At 43.3% G+C, this 20063-nt stretch overlaps 1 protein-coding gene across 9 annotated transcripts in view; it reads right to left on the reverse strand.

Moving 5' to 3' along the window:
* Nucleotides 1-1881: 1881 nt before the first annotated feature.
* The window catches only part of CREB5 (cAMP responsive element binding protein 5), a 258871-nt gene continuing 240689 nt past the window's right edge, over nt 1882-20063 (reverse strand). For all 9 annotated transcript variants that reach the window (XM_087772373.1, XM_087772381.1, XM_087772339.1 and 6 more), the window contains 4 exons: nt 15298-15621; nt 8254-8481; nt 7141-7249; nt 1882-5975 (listed from right to left, as the gene is read on the reverse strand). In XM_087772373.1, coding sequence (XP_087628499.1) covers nt 5812-5975; nt 7141-7249; nt 8254-8481; nt 15298-15621 — 825 coding nt within the window. In that variant the 3' untranslated portion in view covers nt 1882-5811. The remainder of the gene's footprint in view (nt 5976-7140; nt 7250-8253; nt 8482-15297; nt 15622-20063) is intronic.

Raw genomic sequence — 20063 nt, forward strand, 5'->3', positions numbered from 1 at the left:
TTTTAGTCGAAAAAGAGATATGGGTCTGAGTCTCACAGCATCAGGTGGCATGATGTTACGGTGGGCTTCGGGAACAGTTCCACCAGGTGAAATTCAACATCACTAACAGTTAATTTGCATAAATATAGAACTGGAGATCCTGAATCCCAGGTATTACACATTGGTCTAAATATAGTGAGTTGCAATTATTGATTCCAGTCCAAGGAGAGCCTGGGAAAGGATCAGATTTCCACTTAGAGAATCAATCTTGTCTGTGAGTGTGTGTGAACACTGACATTTTTGGCCTCATGCAGTTTAGGGTTTGCTATAAAGTTGTTTTGAAAGCTATGGAAAACCAATAATGGTAAACAATTTAGCTCTTAAGTGTAAAGCCACTGATAAAACTGAGATAACTCCAAGCTCTGACAAAAAAAAAAGAGGTTATAGATGTAAACAGTCTCTTTTGTCTTTGCAGTAAGATGAATACTTCAGATGATGAGAAAATGAACAATTTTTTTTTTTTTTTGGTGTTCAGATCACTTGAGATTTTATTGCTTTTGTTTGTCCTTATAAGTTTTTAGTCTCTTTTCTGATTTTTTTTTAAAGGTGCTGTCCCTAGTCAAGTTATAAGGCAACATATTTTATTGATTCAGAACTCTAATACATAGTATGGCCACTGTTATCACTGCAGCTTCGCAGCTACCGTGGGTTGGACAACAGTCAAAGTGCATGACGATGCACAACAGAGCCAGTCTCCTGACCTTACGATATACAGGACACTTTGGTTCTCAGGATGAGAGAGTATAAACGTAGCTTAGATGCTGCCTCACACACTTTGCATAATAAAACATTTATATGCTGTCATGAAGAGGGTGTAAAGTCTAAGTCACACTGCAGACCGGCTGTTCTCAGCTTCTCCGTCCGGGCAGGTATGAGAGACAAGTTGTAGATATGCCACCAGTGAAAGCATATAAATGTATCTGGTGCAAACGTTTTACAAGAGTATTTATAAATGATTCAACAAGGGAGAGCAAGAAAGAGAGTGAGAGCTAAAGTGCAATTTTAAAGTAATATAAATAATTGAAATGTAGAAATAAGATACTAATTAGTTGTAACTGGTTTTGTTTTATAGGCACAGTTTAGTTTTTATGTCTACAGATCAATCTTTTTCTCTTCTTCCCCCTCCAGTAATTTTCTCTGATGCATAATGGAGTTTCAATGGTCTAAATCTAAGGAACACTGCTTAGTAAGAGGACAGAAGAGGCAATGATAAGGCAGTATAGTGCAACTCACTATGTGATATTAGAAAAGAAACAAGGATGGGGTTAGAGCTTCCGTGGTGATGTATAAAATCAGCCTTAAAAAAAACCAAACAAACCAAAAAACAGGAGGAAAAAAAAAGACAGGCTTTCCAGTTATATGTTGACCCATGCTTTCTAAAATGAGAGAGCACATTTTCCAATACAAAGGAAACAACTGAAGGTTCATAATTTGTTTTGCTGTTACCAAAAAAAAAAGAAAAAAGAAAAAAGAAAAAAGAAAAAAGAAAAAAAAAGAAAAAAGAAAAAAGAAAAAAGAAAAAAGAAAAAAGAAAAAAGAAAAAAAAAGCAGATGCTGCTTTAAGGAAAACATTTAATTCTAGGAATTTCTGTACAACTGACCTCAGCAAGCTTTTCCATCTTAGATGGATGACTTCTGCTTGAGACCCTGAAAGATTAAGATGCACACACACCTAGAGCAGTTTATTGCAAAACTAATATTGTAACTTAAAAAAAACAAACAAACAGATTCTGTACAAGAATACTGTTCAAATGGAATGTGTTAAAATAACATTTATTAATAAATACTTTATAAAATTCTATGTGAATACTAAATTAATAGATTCCTGTTTTAAAATTGCTTTGGTCCTCATGAATTTTCATAAATTCACTCTATACGCTTTTTTTTTAAAAAAGGTATTAGCTGCTAAAAAGCACATTTTGCCTAAACTAAAAGGCTAGTTTTCAACACTAAATATTGTTGCTTAAAAAAATATGAATCCTCAAAAGTTGGGCATTTAACAACAGTTATAGCTGGCTTGTTAGTTAACAGGACAGAGTCAGTTAACACACTAAATCCACACGCACTGAGGCACTGAACCATTGACTTTCCACTATTCAGAAGATGGGCAGCAGACATTTAGCTTCGTAGCAGGAATTAACTCCCAACAGAGTGAAATTCTCCATAAATCATCATCATCATCATCATCATCATCATCGTCCTTATAAAACACACCATGATAGCACACAAACTACTTGTCTCCCACAGGCAGCGTTATGAATATGGCTTGCATAAATTGATTCGGGGAAGGGGGGCCGGGGATGAAGGAACCGGATCACAGCATCGTTTCTTTCCCATCAAAGTTATTGCAGTTGTCCGTGGCTGAGATTTCCAACGTGCTTCCAACGTCACACGGCAATAGATGCCGTCCACAGAAATACCTCCTCCTGAGCGAGGTGCCGGCCGAGGCGAGGCTCGCCGCCCTGCTAGTGCCCGGGAGAGCAGGCAAGGGAAGCGGTCCGAGTCGTCCGCCGGCAGTGGGATGGGGCACAGAGCCCAGCGAGCCCGGCAACGGGATTTGCAGGGCAGGAGGAAAGCAGAGCAGTCTCCAGTAGTAACTTGTGGAAAAGCAGGATTTCTCCGTGACGGAAAGAGCCCGGGAAGTGCATTTAGAGTGACGTGCTTAGGAAGAGGCCGCTGCCACCGACCGCGCAGCAGAGGGACATCCCGGGGACAGAGGGGCAGAGGCTTCTCCCGCAGCCCTTGCTCAGGCAGCCTCCAGTGCCCGGCCAGACGGGCAGCTTGAGGAAAGGCTGCAGGATCACTCCCCTGGAAAACAAGAGCATTTCAATGTGGAAGCGAATCTGATGAATAATATAAGGTGCCTGGTACGGTTGGTCCTTTTACCAATGATATAGCCGATATAAATATGCTGCATGTTGTCTTGGCCTGTGAACCTGCGACAGAGTTACAAGAAGCAATAGCAAATAGCTTTTCATCCTTTACTTATTTCCACATCACTAGCAAGGATTATACCTAAAGGCCAATAGTATAGAGAGGAGACATTTCATTGTAATTATACATTTAGGCCAACATGTGTGGTTGGCTTGCCTAGTTAGCATTAAAAAAAGAAATAATTGAGCTATATATAATACACATCAGTCAAACTGTCAAGTTGCTGAATTTAACAAAACTTAGGCAAGGTTTTTGTATTTTTTTGCTTTTTTTTTTTTCTTTTTAATGTAGAGGCTTTCAGTTTAACAGCTAAATATTTTAATTGAGGAGGCTGAATAAAATGAAGCTAAACCGTAATTCTAGTGCAGTGTAGCTCAACTGGGTATTCTAATATTACCAACAACTTTGATTTTTATTTTTTAATGTATTTAAGTGCTACCCATATAGAGGGAAAGTTGTTTAAATTAACCCTGCGATGGCATTTTGTTTTTCATGGTGAATGATGAAATTCAGACACAGGGGAAATGCTTATTTGGTTTTTTTTACATAGTGGATACTCAGCTGGAACATTTTGCTCGACTGCATATTTGAAAAAAGTTCCCTTGGGAGCCGTGATGAAGTAAAACCATTTAGCTATTACAACTGGAGGTTAAAAAAAATTATAGATTCAGTATTTAAAACACTTTAAAAGTATATGTTTGTCTAAAATATAATAGAAAATCCTTTACATTTGTATTTTTCGTAATTTTTTTGGTTCTTAGACTATATAATCAAGTCAAGATTTACACTGTACATTAAAAATCTTCTTCTTTTGAATGTATTTGCATAAATGGAAAGCGAGCTGTTAAAGAATACTGGCAAAAAGTTAGCTACCAAGATAAGAACTAATTCGGAAATGAATGATCCTCAGAATTTTGCTTTCCCTTCCAGGCGGGCCCTGCTCCTTACGGTGCCTCACGCTTCAGTTGTTCCACTCTCACCCCCACACAGAGAAGAGCCACCCTTTTAAAACCCACGACTCCTCGAAAAACCAAAGACACAGTCCTGGAGGAGAACTTCACTTCAGAACAAAGCGTGTTCAGGGCTAGAGGGTTTGCCGGGAATAATGTGAATTAGCTTTTGCTATTAAAGATGCAGCTCAAAATGTTTGAGCGTTTATCACCAGCTCAGAGCCCGCTTCCCGGCTAAGCAGCGGGAGGTTTGGCCGCTGACAGATTTGAGAGCAAAATCAGGTCCCAATATACGGCAAGGCAGCATAATTAACTGGCATCATCTCTGTCTGATTTTCCCATCAATCACTGGTACCACTCGGGGATGCAAATCAGTCGCGCTGAGGGGCAGGCCCAGAGTCCAAACAAAAACCTCAATTGTGGCATAAGGCTCTTTTCCAGACCCTCTTTGCAGAACTGAATTTCATCCAGAGCGCAGTGGGATTTGCCATTCTTGCAGTGCTTTTTAGAGGCTGCATGCCTTCTAAAAATTATTTAGCGTCCTAATGAGACAACTCCTTACCCGCGGTAAACGGGCGTTAAGTGCCATTAAAGTCAGTGAAGCTACACTGCTGTCTGCCAGCTCGGGATCGGTCCATGGACGCTTAAAGGAACGCCTGCAGAGAGCAGGTCTTTCCCTGGGAATTAAAAATGGCATTTTTCCAACTGGTCAGAACCGTTATGCTGATTTATTTCTCATTTATAGCCTGTGAAACCTGAGGCTGTTAGCTTTCAGTGCTAGAACAACGTAACCGAGTTAGGGAACAGAACTTTTCCGCATTATTATATACTACATGTTTTTTTCTATGTTAACGACTGGCAGTGCAAAAGAATTGCTGTGATTCTCAGGTGTCGCTCGCTACGCCTGTGCCACACCACAGAAGCTTACAGGGCTGCTAGCATCAACACAGCTGGCTCTCAATCCTGCTTCACCTGGGGCTGCACTGCTTTCGCCTTTTGCTGTTTATTAAAAACACTAAATCAGGAGCATTTCTATTTTTTAAAAGCCAAATGCTCGGCACAGCCCAGCTGCGGGTGAAAAGCTAGTGAAAGCAGCAGCGGCGCCGACAGTTTTTAGGCGGGCTTGAAGTTTTTGCTTGTTCATCACCATTCTTCGAGAAAAAGAGAGGGAAGCGAGAAAGCCTTGGAATGAAAAAAGGCAGGAGGAAAAAAAAGCTGGGGGATGAAAAGGGTTTGGGAAGGGAAAAGGAAGGTGTAAGAATAACTGGAGGAGAAAAAGGGCAGGGTAGGAAAGAGAGGAGAAGGGGGAGGGCTACACAAAAGAGCACGTTATTTGGGCTTGATTTTGTCCTGATAGCCACATCCTATATAACCGCTTTGAAAGAGGCTCTCAATGCAAGACGGGGTCTGCTGATGGCACAACGCTAACTCATTTTTTATTATGCTGTCAGCAGATGCCCTCTCTCTATATTTATAGCCTAATTACTCCTAGTTACCTACATATGACTCTGTTTAATACTTTTCATGCCTCACATTGGCTAACAAGCTGCAGTTTAACACAACTCTGTATTTCTGAGGCTTCAGGCTAGATTGGTGAGAAGGAAACGTGACTATGTACAGAAACAGTTAGGTTTATAAACAAGTAACTGGTACCAAAAAAACTGGAGAAAGCACCAAAGCATTTCTCAAGCTGATAGCATATTAATTGCATAACTCCCTTTTATGTAACTAAGTATAAAAGACATTTTAATAACTATAAAAATGAAAGCCAGAGTCTTTCAAGAACTGAGGAATCTTCCAGGCTTGAGTTACGGTTGCAAGTGTTCTTAGCACAGAGGACGCTTTGATACGCTACCACACTCCCCTAGCAGTTTCTGATCAACCACTTTTAAAGGATGGGGTTGATGTCTGTTCTGTGGCTGGCGAGCTGGGTGAGAGTGGAGCTTCCCACGACGTCGCTGACGGAGGAGGAGGTCGTGATGGTGTTGTGCTGGATGACTTGCTGCTGGGAGCAAGCTGGGACCGGGCTCGCGGGAGGACTGCTCTCAGGACCTGGGAAGGGGATGAGGGGACAGAGACAACACACATTCAATTATCCATCCGAGTAACAAGCCCAGGCTGGGTGACGCTCCTGGAAAAGGGATGTACTACTACGGCAGCAATACTAACAACCAGAGGCATGCACAAGTCTCAGGATTTCAAAATACACCATTACCCAACACTGTCAGTCTTCTGATCTTTTGCAGTTTCTGTTATTTTTTTTAAGCCAGCTTCCCTGATATCAACCTGACTTCAGGAGCTGGGACCTTGAAAAACGTCCAAGACCTTAATGATTGTGAAACCAATGTCAGGATAAAAAGTCCAATACCTTAAGGTCTATAAAATCAGTTGGGATGCTTAAATGCTTTATTCGCTCCAGCAGGAATCAAAATTAGAGTGCAGTGCACTGCAGCACAGAAAATCTAATTCAAGCAACAGTTGATAGGCATGTAATGCAATTATGTATTTTTTTCTTTGAGTACTGTTAAAGAGCCAGATGCATAGTGATGCAGAGGAGACAGAAATGAGCTCTATTTTAAGACAATGCCGCAATTTAGCAAGTATTAACCCCAAGGCTCTTCTGAGCCCTTCTAGAGCCAAGCAAAGAATTTGTCCCTAAATTACCACACTCGTAAAATGCATCAACTAGACAGAATCAATTCAATGTCTCCATTAGATGAGATTTGAAAAAAATGAAAGATAAGAGTTAAAAAAGAGTTAACAAACCTTGAAAACCTGCGCCACGCCTGGTCTGCGCCACTGTCAGAGCACAGTACCATTTTCGCTGAAGGGGACTGTAATGTTTTCCATTTTAACTTTCCTTTTGAGAGTTATTTTAAGGTGTTGGCAGTGCTGCGCCCAGGAGGACTCTTGCAGGTTTGGAGCTGCGAGTTCAAGCGGGATCCTCCACAGGGGAGTGAGCGTCCATCCTTGTGCATCTCCTTGCCGAAGGGAGGGGTGGGGAAGGCTAGCTCTGCTGTGTGGGATGCAAACCAGGGCTTTTTTGGTTTTGAGCGGGGCTGGATAAATAAGGGCGGGAGACTGGATGGCTCGGATGACGTTTGAGAAGACAGGTTCAAGTGAGAATATGACCAAGAAGGGGTTCTGGAGGGAAGAATTAGAAACTTTGCTTTCCTGTGAGGAGTGTGGAGACAGTGCAAACATACCAGCTACTTACTTAGATATCCTTGCGATTCTTTCTGCATAGCTGTTATCGGACAGTCTTTATGTGTTAACAATAACTGTTTCAGCTGTGCTACCTCATTTTTCAGCATGGAAACCTCGTTCTAGAAAAGAAAGAGAGGGTTTGGTTTGCCACAAAGCTTAAACCAGGCTCTCATGCAAAGTTTAAACCCAAGAACACAGACACTGCTCCACAACTTTAGAAGAACTGAGCAAAAATGGCACTCGGTGCTCATGTGCTGGGTTTATATTAACATTTGTCCATGACATTATTTTATAACTTCTTCTGAAGGCAATTTGGCTTCCAGATTTGATGACATAAACTGACAAGCCAACTAACCCTTCACAGCACCAGAGATACTTTAGGCAGTGTCTTAATCTGCTCGGGAAATACTCTGGCTCCTTGCATCAGGACAGGGGGCCAGAGCTGTGGGGGGAAATGGCAGCACGGTGGCAGGGCTGTTGTCACCTACAGCATGTCACCTACGGCTCCGCTACGGCCCGTACCTGGGTGCTGCTCACAGCTCTGTGTTTCGGGGGAGTGCCATTACGCGAATGGTCTTTCTGCTCTTGGCAGCACACAGGAACACCTCTGGATGGGGCAGAAGTACTGTGCCCACCATAAGAAGGACACCACCATAAGAAGGGCTTTTATTATATTAATTCAGGGTATTTTCATCCATCCACTTCATTCCTTTCCTTATTGGTAGACTGATCTATTTACACTCCTATCTCACTGGCACTGAATGACGGTTTAGCTACATGCCCTGCTCTGAAGAAGTCTTTTACAGCTGAGTTCATGGCACTCCCAAAAAAATAATCCCCACAAAAAGTGGTGACAAGAAAAGAAAATAAATAAAACCCTGTCTAGCGAAGGCTTCTAAATCCCAAGACAGCTTTTTCCTGGCTTATCCCACTAAAATGCAATTATTTCTTTAATTGAAGCACACACATCTTGATTAATTGACTTTGATTACGCCTGTGCTCCCACTAGGAGCCGGCTGTGCGGGGGCAGCCCCAAAGGCGGCGAGGGCCTGCCAGCACCGCCAGCCCCTCCGAGCACAAAGAGCCCCTCTGTGTCCTCGAGGGCGCAGACAGTGGCTCGCACCTGAAGCTGCATGTTTGTCTGGGTGAGCTCTTCTGCTTTTTTTTCCAGTGACATCACCCAGACCTTCCTCTTCTGTCTGCAGCGCGTGGCGGCGGCTCGGTTCCTTTCCAGAAATTTCCGTCTCCTCTCATCCGGGTCTTCGTCCACCACCCTCCTCCGGCGACCTCCGGTCGGCTGTGGCGGCTGTATCGTCTGCGTGGGCTGCATCTGCTGCGCCGCCGGCGAAACCTGGCAGGGAAGAAAAGGTTTGGCAGGGGGTGGTGAGGGGGGAAAGTTACGGAGGGGGATGCTGAAAGGGGAAGGGGAAATCTCGCATGCTTGTCCTGCTCCCCGGCGAGGTCTGCAATAGGAGCAAGTTGAAAGGCTGCGCCAGATGCCACTGAAATTAGCTGCTGGCAGATCCTTGCCGTGGTCAAAGGGGAGATTTTTTTGAAACGATCCTCTCAATATTAGTAGGGAAAATATTTTTCCCCTTACAGTTATTAAAAACATTTCACTTAGGTACTTTCTCTGCCACCACCTATTTCAAACCTGAAATGTCAAGTTTCTCTCAGCAACTGTTTTAATCAAAGCAGAAGACTGTAGGGGCCTTATTTCTGTCTCTCTTTTTCTTTCTTTTCTTTTTAAATTGCCTCCAAAATTTTAGGACATTTCTATTTCACAGGCTCCTCCATCTCTGTCTCACGCTTTACCACCTCTGGAGACGGGAGCTGTAATGCTCTTTGCACCTGAGTGGAGCTGGGAAACTGCAGGCTGGGCTTGTGCACAGCCAGCAGGCCTTGGTGCCCCTCAGCTGGGGGCAAAAGAAAAGATTTAGGTACCTGAACTTGAACTTGCATTTTAGCATCTCTGCACTGTGTAGAGAAGGGATATTCCCCTTCTCAGGCGTTTCCATTTGACCCCAGTGGATGCTATACTCCTTTTTTTCAGCAGCCTGGCTTTGACAGCAAAGGCACACCACGTCCAGTCCCGCTGCTACAAAACTATGGAAAAATATGTATTTATGCTTTTTCAGGTGCAGGAGAGTATCGATCCTGCTCCTGAGAGCAACTGGCCTATGCCATTACAGAAAAGACACGTGCTGGGGGCAGCCCCACGTAGTCTGTTCTCCGACCCCTGGGCGGATGAAACACCTGCCCACATCCCTGTCACGAACTAGCATCAGACTTAACATTCAGCTGCCTGGGAATAGCCAGCTTTTGGATTGCTTTCCTGCCTCTCTGTGGTGCCCAGGCCGTGGGGCTCTGGACCGGGCTCAGGGCTCAGGAGCCTGACCCACGGGTCCCATTGCTCGCGCACGGCAGGAGCCGGTGCTGCTGCTCACGTTGCTGCCGCCGCTCCGGCACAGTCTGGAACAGTCTGGAAACCTGAATTGTTGACTCAAAAGTAACCCTCTTGTTCTGGCAAAGGCCCAAACCTCCAAGGTGCTTCCTTTTGACTCCAGGGAGTGGACGTACTCAGAGCTTTGTCAGACTGAGCCCTGAATTTCAATTGTGGCAATTAACATGTGTTTGCCTAACACCTCTGTCTGTCTCAATTAAAATGATACTATCGTCTTGCAAGGTCGCTTTTCTGTCTAGAATCTCGCCACAGACTGCGAAGAAGAGTTTGCTCCCTCCCCCAGCTGACTTGTGTCAATTAAAGTGGCAATTTTATGTGTAATTATTCTGTGCATCTGATAACGCTTTTTGCATAAAGCTGAATTTATTCCCAGCTTTATGTTGCACAGTCAGGGAATCTCTCTCACAGGAGCAGAAAAATGTTTTTAAAAAAATAATCTTCTAAAAATAAGTAAGCCACCCTGCACATTCTGCCTGATTTTTAAAATTTCAGCTTGTATTAAGTCCGTACATTCGCTGGTAAAAACACCAACCCTCTGTCCACACCGGGCTGCAGAGGCTGCAGCTGCCAGCACCGCGCAGGATGGCCAGCCAGCGCCATGCAGGACCACCGGCCGCCGTCCCTGGCCCTGCCAGCACCCCCAGGCTGCCTCCGGGAGATCGCTGCCGAGGGATGCCAGCTGCTCCCTGTCCACCGGGCCCGGGCACGCTGCCTCTTTAGCAAGATGCCTGAGTGCAGAGGCCTCAGAGATCCCTTTTAACGTCAACATCTCATCAAAGGCCTTTCATTTTCTCACATACAACACCTTTGGGAACTTCAGAGATTTGTTATTTATGTTTCTGACCACCAAAAGCTTTCCTTATCCCATTTCTCTCCTTTTCATCCAGCATTAAAAATTCTCGTTTGTTAACTCTCCCAGTTGGGTCTGCTATACAGGCAGAAAAAGGTAATTATGGATTTCTTTTTTTCCTCCTTCCCTCATATGGTCATTTTCTCCTGAATAACTAGTGAGCCCTTTTGTTTTCAGAATGTAGCAGTCAGTCTTTGGGCAGTCAGAGCTCATTTTCAGAACAACAATATCTTCGCTCTGTCTCTGGCAGATATTAATTATAAAGGTTGCCATTACGTCACTAATAATGTCACGTGGGATAATTAACTGACTCTTACTAGATAGCTCTTAACCCTGAAATCTGTTAGGTTATATCTTAGTAACTGTCTAACCATCATTCTCTAGCAGGATTTCACTGCCCTGCCTAGGGACATAAGAAAGAAAATTAACATATATTAAAATTGAGGTGAATATATTTTTTAAGAGGATGCTAATCACATATCCATAATGAAGACAAACGTAGGACAGCTAACAGAATGAAACAACATCCAAAGCCCTACTCTGCTTACGTTATCACTCTGGCAAGTTTGATATGAAGAAACCTTCATGGGAACAACACGGGAATAACAGTGTCATTTTTGGAGTAGTTGAGGCAACACAGCTACAACTTGATAAAATATCTCTCCTTCTCAGAAAGATACCTGTCAGAAGGTGATTTCTACTTTTATCGTTGATCCAATACTTCTCTCTGTTCTTTGCAACTTATTACAAAACTAATACCCATTCATTCATTTTACGAAAGCCTAATTCATTGGGCTCCTGTGTATCAAAATGGTAGCTGAAAAGCGTGAAATGAATTCTGACATTACAGAAGGGTGTGGTGTAGAATAACAACAGTCTCGGCATGGGAGCACACAGCTCAGAGCCGCGTGGACCATGCTGTCATTTGGCAGGTGGTTTGGAATGGAAGAATCTGGCTCAGAAGAATAAGGAGGTTAATAATTAGTAAAATGTACCATAAAATTAAGGTCTGCTGGAGCAGTCTGACCCCCAAGGAGGTCATTACCATGGGGACTATGGACAAGCTTAGAAAGTAATAACCATGTGGTTATTACTCAGCAAACCCTTCTCTTCTCCCCACTAATGCATCCGTTCAGAAATCACTATTGCTTTCGCACTGTGGGAGCAGGTGTGCAGCAAGAGCTCTGCTGCCTGGGGAAGCCGCTGACCCTAGGAGTCCCGCTCAGCTATCACCCTCTGGTCCCATCCTCTTGGTGACACTTACATCTATGGACAAGGTGAAGACCTCCTTGATCCCTGATGGGGCCCATTGCCTCCAGTGACATGCTGTGCATGGCAAAGCTCATCTGACTGCAGGCCTGGCTCGAGACTGGAGTGAATCTGACCTAGCTTTGTAGCTGCCAGTCAGTCCACCTACCCTGGTGTCCATATTTCTTCTTGCCTGCCTATGAATCTTTCGGCGTGCCTAGCTAACAGGGAATACAAAGCACAAGGAGTCAAGGTTGTCCTAACTAGAATGACTCAAACCCATCTTCAGCAGCACATAAGTTAAGAGGAAGAGGCGGATGTTATGGCAGGACGCCTCTCAATCACCTACCAAAGATCTTGGGAGTCTGGGGAGGTCCCTGCTGACTGGAAGACAGTCAATGTTATTCCAATCTACAAAAAGGGCATGAGGGAAGATGCAGGGAACTACAGACCTGTTAGTCTAACCTCAGTTCCTGGAAAAATTATGGAGAAGATCATACTGGGTACTATTGAAAGGCATTTAAAGAATAACGCAATCATCAGACACAGTCAACATGGGTTCACAAAGGGAAAGTCCTTTTCAACTAATTTGATATCCTTCTATGATAAAGTCACCCACCTAGTGGATGAAGGGAAGGTGGTGGATGTGGATTTTCTGAGACTTTTGATACTGTCCCTCACGGCATCCTTCTGGACAAGTTGTCCAGCTGTGGGATGAGCAGGTTCATGGTGCACTGGGTGAAGAACTGGCTGAAGGGCAGAGCTCACAGGGTTGTAGTGAATGGGGCTACATCTGCCTGGCGACCGGTCACCAGCGGTGTTCCTCAGGGATCAATTCTAGGGCCAGTTCTGTTCAATATATTTATCAATGATCTGGATGAAGGAGTTGAATGCACCATTAGCAAGTTTGCTGGTGATACTAAACTGGGAGGTGCTGTTGACTCTCTTGAGGGACAAGAGGCCTTGCAGAGGGATCTAGATAGATTGGAGCATTGGGCTATGATTAATGGGATGAAATTTCACAAGTTGAAATGCTGGATTCTGCACCGAGGATGGAGTAATGCCGGACACAAGTATAAATTGGAAGAGTGGCTGGAGAGCAGCCCTGTAGAAAGGGACCTGGAGCTGCTGGTCGACAGCAGGCTCAGTACGAGTCAGCAGTGTGCCCTGGCAGCCAAGAGGGCAAACCACATCCTGGGGCACATCAACCACAGCGTAACCAGCCGGTCCAAAGAGGTGATTACCCCGCTGTATTCAGCGTTGGTGTGACCTCACCTGGAGTACTGTGTATAGTTCTGGGCCCCACAATTTAGGAAGGATGTGAAGGTCCTTGAATGTGTCCAGAGGAAGGCAACAAAGCTGGTGAAAGGGCTGGAAGGAACGTCCTATGAGGAGTGGCTGAGGACTTTGGATTTGTCTAGTTTGGAGAAAAAGAGGCTGAGGGGCGACCTCATTGCTCTCTACAGCTTTCTGATGAGTGGACGTGGAGAGGGAGGTGTTGATCTCTTCTCCCTGGTATCCAGTGATAGGACACAATGGGAACGGCTCAAAGCTGCGCTAGGGGAGGTTTAGATTTGACATGAGGAAGCATTTCTTTACTGAGGGTGGTCAAACCCTGGAACAGGCTTCCTAGAGTGGTGGTCAATGCCCCAAGCCTGTCAGTGTTTAAGAGGCATTCAGACAATGCCCTTAACAACATGCTTTAACTTGGTCAGCCCTGAATTGGTCAGGCAGTTGAACTACATGATTGTTGTAGGTCCCTTCCAACTGAAGTAGTCTATTCTATTCTATTCTATTCTATTCTATTCTATTCTATTCTATTCTATTCTATTCTATAGGTGGCTGTAGCACACTGGCTTACTGGCTGATGTCTTATCCTTAAATTTGGGAGGTTTGTTTTCTCTTGTAGCTGTTTTCTCTTCACCTGTTGAAAGTGGTAATATGGATGTTTTGCAGCAGTGTTCCATGCCATTGGTGTTCCATAGACTCCTTCACCTGCATGAACATCTTTATCCTCCCAGCCCCTTAGTGAGGTGTCAGGGCTATTACCCTTGTTTTAAAAGCCTCAGAGAGGTTAAGTGACTTCCTCCACCTCATCCATGGGGTCCTCAGTCTGCTAAGCACAACTTCGTCCTTACTCTCTCATGGATCTCCAAGACAGCCATCAGGTTACTTTCGGTTTCTCTGTTACGAGATAATGTCTTTTCATTGGAGTTTTTAAACAACTCCAAGGAAAATAACTCATTAACAGATGGGAAAATAATTGAATTCAGAAAGTAAAAACTGAACTAAACTTAGGAAAGCTCTGGACATCTTCTCACAGGGGAGTCTGCTGCTCTCCTATTTATACTGTTTCTCTAAAGCTGACAATTCATTTTACATTAGCAAATGCTTTAGGGAAATCCGATGTGCTTGCAGCCTCTGCAATAATAAAGCTAGATGTTAGTAAATAGTTAATGTTGTGGGACACTGGGATGTCAGCCAAATTCTCTCACTTTCTTTAATGTTTTCTAAGAGCTTGTCTGAAAGGTATTTGCAAGCAACACAATACTTCACAGATTGAACTTCTTATGGCTGGCACTCCTCTTTGTCCTCATTCTATGCACTGCCCACTTGTCCTTAAATTTGCTCCCCTGACCCAACATGTTACAGTCACTGGCCCCAGAGCTTTATTTTTCTTGTGCGATGCTATGCAGAAGCCTATCGTCTTAAGACACTAATAGAATTCCTCTTAAAAATGACTCTGCTAAAGTCCATACTCACTAGTTCATTAGTTCAAGAAACATTCAGTTCAGATATTGAATTATCCAAATTACTGAAGCCAATATACCTGGTCCAAAAATGGAGACCTTCATCTCATTCAATGGAGACCTCTCACTGAGTTCTCATCACCTGAATCCAAATCAAAATTGCCTTCCTGATTTGAATCTCTCTCCTTGGACTGGCTTCATCATCTTATTCTCCTGTGACAACATCAACCAACTATTGCCTGCACTCCCAGCTAATCTTGGCTTTCTCTCATACTCTGCAGCTGGGGGCTACTATCCCCTTCACAGGGCCTGGATCCTTTCTTCTTTTCCTCTAAGCCAATGTATCTTAACTTAAAGCTACGTCTACTACCTCCAGGCTTGAAAACACATCCACCCACCCCCACACATACACATCCCCACCAGTGCCATTTTACTGCACTAAAGTGCTATGTATTTCTGCAGGTAGAACACATACAGCTCTTTAAATCTTGGCCTGATAAATTTAGGTTCAAGCACATTAAGCAACATATATAATATGCTAATCTCCATAATATGCCTTGCCCATAAAAAGATACATGGCGATTTGCAGAGCTGAGAGCACTGAAAAACCTTGAAGCTCCTTATTAAGTAAGATATTACGAATGTCTGGCAAATTAAGCGACAAAACAAGTTGTTGCTTCACTCCATTTTCTGAATAAAGTTTGTGCTTCCCCAACACCAGTAGTGGACATTTATGAGTAGCCTGAGGGGCTTGTATCTAACAAGACAGGCGTGCAAGAAGAAACAATACAGGGATCAGGCTTTAACTCCCCATAACAACAAAACTCAGTGATGCGGCATGGCATGAAGGTCTACCTGTGCTTGTCCGCCTGAGTGCAGCGGGGGGTGCGGCGAGGTCTGGTGATGTGCCGGGTGCGCGTGAAGGTGCGAGTGGGAGTGGTGGTGGGGATGATTCTGCTGGTGATGAGTCTGAGGATGAGGATGGTGCGCCGGATGCTGGTGCTGATGCGGGTATGAGTGATGAGGTGGCAGCGTCTGGTGCTGATGAGGATGTGAGTGCATATGATGGTGTGGCGTCTGGTCCTGCCGCGAGCTCATCATTTCCATCATGTGGCCCATGGTGTTCATATTCCCATTTGACATGGCGGCAGGATGATGAGTCAGCGCTGCCTTCAGTCTCTGGAACAGAACAAGGCAGAAAATTCAACATTCATACATGATGATCTGAGCAATCAGAATAAGATTTCTGCTGTTGTAGAAACAGTGTCTTGTCCTGTGTTTTGAGATTTTAGGTTTTTTCTTGCTGTTCCCTTGATAAAAGGCATCTTATTTCAGTTTGAGAAAGAACATATTCTTGGGCTCTAATCTAGTTTTCCAGTGTAAATATGTAAAGATACAAACATCTGAACTGAAATTTAACAGTTACACATTTCCTGCTGTGCTGCTGAGGAAAAATAACTGGCTCTCATCCTTGTCTCTTTGGCCAGCTCAGCAGCATTAGCTTCATCAAGCTTGTATTCTTGTAACTTCTAAAAAGGAAAGTCTGATTAAAATAAAGGTGAAACAAAGTTCCCCTCTTGTTTTTACTACAGCTATTACTTAAAAGATTCATTGATAAATATATTGCATTGACATGTTTTTCAAATTCAGGCTCAAATATATTCTACAGTTGTACTAGCACCCAACCTGGTCTTTCATCAGAAAGACAGGAAAATAATGAGGGTAGCCTCAACCTGATCCTCTTTGCTGGAAAGTTCAAACATCTGCTGTGTTGTTATCACATGGTAATCCCTCTCTCTGTTTTGTACTCCTGATGTTCTGTACTGTCACTGGAGTGGGCCCTGGGGTCCTGACCAGGGCAAAACTCTCCTTAATATCAATGGGATTCATTTGCTTTTACCTGAACACCACCAAAGGGCAATGTGAAGGGCTGCCGCATTTTGCACTGCAGGATAGGGCCCTTGTGTACTAAAGCTATAGCTGAAGTATGGAGAAAAAAAGATTCCCTTTCAGTGCAATTACAGGGTCATCCCAAAGCTGTGAGCTGTACTAGCATACAGACACCTCGCTGGTGTCGTCCTGCCCTTGGACTACTGAAATCACTGGCATCCTACAAGAATGTGCCAATGGTAGAGCCTGACAGATGTCAGTGAGGAGAAGGGCTCTTTCCAAACCCACGGAAACCTCCTTTGCGTCCATGGTTCTGCATCTTGCTCAACGTAGAACATTCTTTACAGGCAGCTACCCAAGACCTCTTTTCCTCTTTACATTTTTGAAGAAGTCAGCATAAGCTTGGTTTTCTCTCACTAATGCACGTAAGTAGTCAGAAAATGGTAAGATAAAAATGGAAGGAAGGAGTTCCACAGTATCACTTGATGCCAGACTAGCATGATCCGAATAACCCATCAACTAGCTCGTAATTCATTATCCAGCCAGAGGATATAATGAATAGCAGATAGCTCATCAACAAGAGATGCCACCTATAGGACAGCCAACAAGAAACAGCAGTGTACGAGGAACAGAGGTGTGCCTTTCCCCATAGCAATATCTGTGGGTCACAGATGATGGTCAGAAGATCCTACAAGCTAACATGGCTAAAATCTGCCAGTGGAGGATTGAACTGCATTTTGGTTTTGTCTTTAAAGCAAAGAGAGTGACTGCCAGGATACTCAGAGCCTACAGACAGGAATTTCAATCTACTTTATATTGAAATAACATCTGTCTGTGCAACTCCACTGCAAGGCCACAAGTAAGGCCTCCTATGTTCAAAGCTGCTACCCTATTTTGTTTGTGCACCTGGGAGTGAGGAAGAAATAAATCCCTAAGGAGAAAAAAAAGAAAAATATAAGGGAAAAAAAAGAAGGTTGTGGAAGGTAAAAAAAAGTAACAGGGTCAATTCAAAGTATCATCCTCAGACTTCATGAGGGTCATTCCACTGAGACACTCTAATAGATCCATTAATCCAAATTTGGTGGCTTATTTCACTAACGATCAATTGGCTCAACAAGACTTTAAAAAAAAAGAAAAGATACATTTGAAAAACACACCAGTGCCTCAGTTTGCGTGAAGGAAAACTGGGCTGATAACTTTTCAGAAGTTTCCTTAAGAAAGCCTATCAAACCATGACCGCACTACGGCATGTGTCACAACCTGCCGATCTTCTCAAAAAGAGATCGAGGCAACTATGGCAGCAAGGTTAAATACCTCTAAAATCAGAACGGAGCTCAATCTAACATCAACAGCAGTAACCCATCCTGGGTATAAAATGGAGGATTTGAGCAGCTGCCGTCCTTAATGTTTCCGAATTCAAGTGCTACCCTGGCTACTGCAAGCAGCTCTTCACAATGCTCAGAATAACTGGTGTTACCCAGGAGTGTATTAGGAAAAATATGGAAAACAACACATGAATAAGTCAAGTCATTCTGCACGTCATTCTTCTTCAAAATTCGCTAAGACCTTTTTCATGGGGCTGAGCCACCATGCAGATCTAAGCCAAAGCACCAACAAAAGCTGTCGTAACTCTGTTTTCTGAAACAAAATGCAAAAAACCCAAGCTCTCATTAGCGAGCAGTTTTATGTGATGAATACCTAACAAAATCTACCAATGCTATATTTGTCAAAGACCTCTGAAACTGAACTACAGCATGTCTTATTCTAAACTGCAGACTTTCAAAGCCAAAAAAAAAAAAAAAGGAGGGAAAAACTTAATCTGCGAATAAACATTTTTTTTCAGCTGTAAAAACTGTGGCTTTTTAGTGTGGCGCGACTTCAAGGAGAATAAATTATTTTATTTTCTTTCCATAGCCCCTTCTACCACATCCATTTATTTGAGATAGCAAATCAAGAGAGACAGTGAGAGGTCTGACATGCAGCTGGTTTCAGTCAATAGGGGTCATTTCCATTTGGTCTGTGTATTTTACAAGCTCCTTGTTCACTGTTCCCAATGGGAGGGTGGGCCAGCTGCCCTGGATCCCAGTCCTGGTAAGAAACCAGCTCTCTACCTCATCCCATCCCAGAGCAGTAACAGCCATCGCCCGGCCCTTGCCTCCCTTTAACTTCGTGCTTAGATCAGCTCCACAGCAGCGAGAGCCCTGCCTGCACACGCACCCCGAGCAACGTTTATCTTCCATTAACCAGTCGCTGCTGCCCATCAGAAACATTTGGGGAACGATAAACATTATTTTTTAGTTTGGTCTTCGGCGAGATCAATTGTTTCGGATGTTTTAGTTAGAGCACAGGGAGGGAAAATCACCAGAACTTGGTGAACTCTTTGCATTGAGTATGTGTAGAGCTGGAAGGGCAGGCTGTATTTGTGTTATTGTTCTTTTTATGTGTGCTAATTGCAAACAGCTGTTTTAGTTTAGTGTCAAATAAAATGCGATGGCATCAAAACTGAGCTTACTGGACTGACTACGTTAGCAAATCCCCTCCAGAACGAAATGATAACCCCGGACCCAATCCTGCGGCTGTTCAGTTTTTCAGGAACTGTGCGACTGACTTCACCAGAGCCTGCAGGCACCTGGCAGTTCACAAACTGGGGCTGAAACAGAGGACTCGCTACTCAGATCTGCTCTCACCAAAACCCAAATTTTCTGCTGACCTCAGTGGCAGTGTTTATTAGAGCACAATCCCTCTTCTCTTCCTTTTACAGCGCAATTTTCAAAGAAATCCCCTCCAACTTCAAGCCAAGAGGAAATGCAAGTGCTCATCCTACCTAGCTTACTGATTATTTTTATTATTTCATCGAACTAACATAGTGACCAACATCAGTTACAGCTGATTTCCACTCGATCATGACGTTTCCATTAATGGCTGGTAGTGACACAGACAACATGAGAAGTCTTTTTGCTTTGCCTCTGATCAAGTGAATAAAGAAAATTCCCGTTTGATCCTACTGGAAGTCAGAAGCACATAAACTCATCTTTGGTACTTAGGAGGCAATAGGAACAGTGGATATCACAGGCATGACTATTGTGTTCCCTGTACTATTGCTCATGGTCGTGCCCCTAACTGACACATTCACTCTGAAGCCACCCCATTGAATGTCATATGAAGTTAACACCTCAAAGAGGTTATCATTGTACCTGGAATACTGGTTTTTTTGGAAACAGTTTTCACAGTGCTTCCTCCATCTAAAGCCTGACATCATGGTGAAGTTTCCTTTTATCAAAATAGATCATAAGTTATTTGCTGAACATCTTTGGGCAAACCCTAAGTCTGCCAAAAATGGGCTACAAACAGTTGAGATCATGAATGAAAAATAATAACAGCTTCCTTAACACTTCTGCAGTTCAGGATCTTGCTGCTTTCTAATTATTCTCTATCATAACATGTATTTCAAGGTTGCCTTGGTTTTTGTCCCACCTTTCTTTCTCCAAAATTGCTAGTGAAAAACAGACAGCGTTTTTTTCAGTTTGTTAGAAGAAAGAAAAAAGAGAAATAAAACTGTAAATCTGGAGGTTGCTTTTCCCACAACTACAAACTCAAATAATTTTGGTGTTTTCATATGCATATAAAATATTTATAATATTTATAGCATGTTATATTTATAGTACAAGAGACTATAAATATTATATTATATATTATATTATATTATATTATATTATATTATATTATATTAT

This window comes from Nipponia nippon, unplaced genomic scaffold (genome assembly GCF_047370975.1).
Source record: "Nipponia nippon isolate SJK-2023a ecotype South Korea unplaced genomic scaffold, ASM4737097v1 scaffold_1, whole genome shotgun sequence".
Classification (NCBI taxonomy): domain Eukaryota; kingdom Metazoa; phylum Chordata; class Aves; order Pelecaniformes; family Threskiornithidae; genus Nipponia; species Nipponia nippon.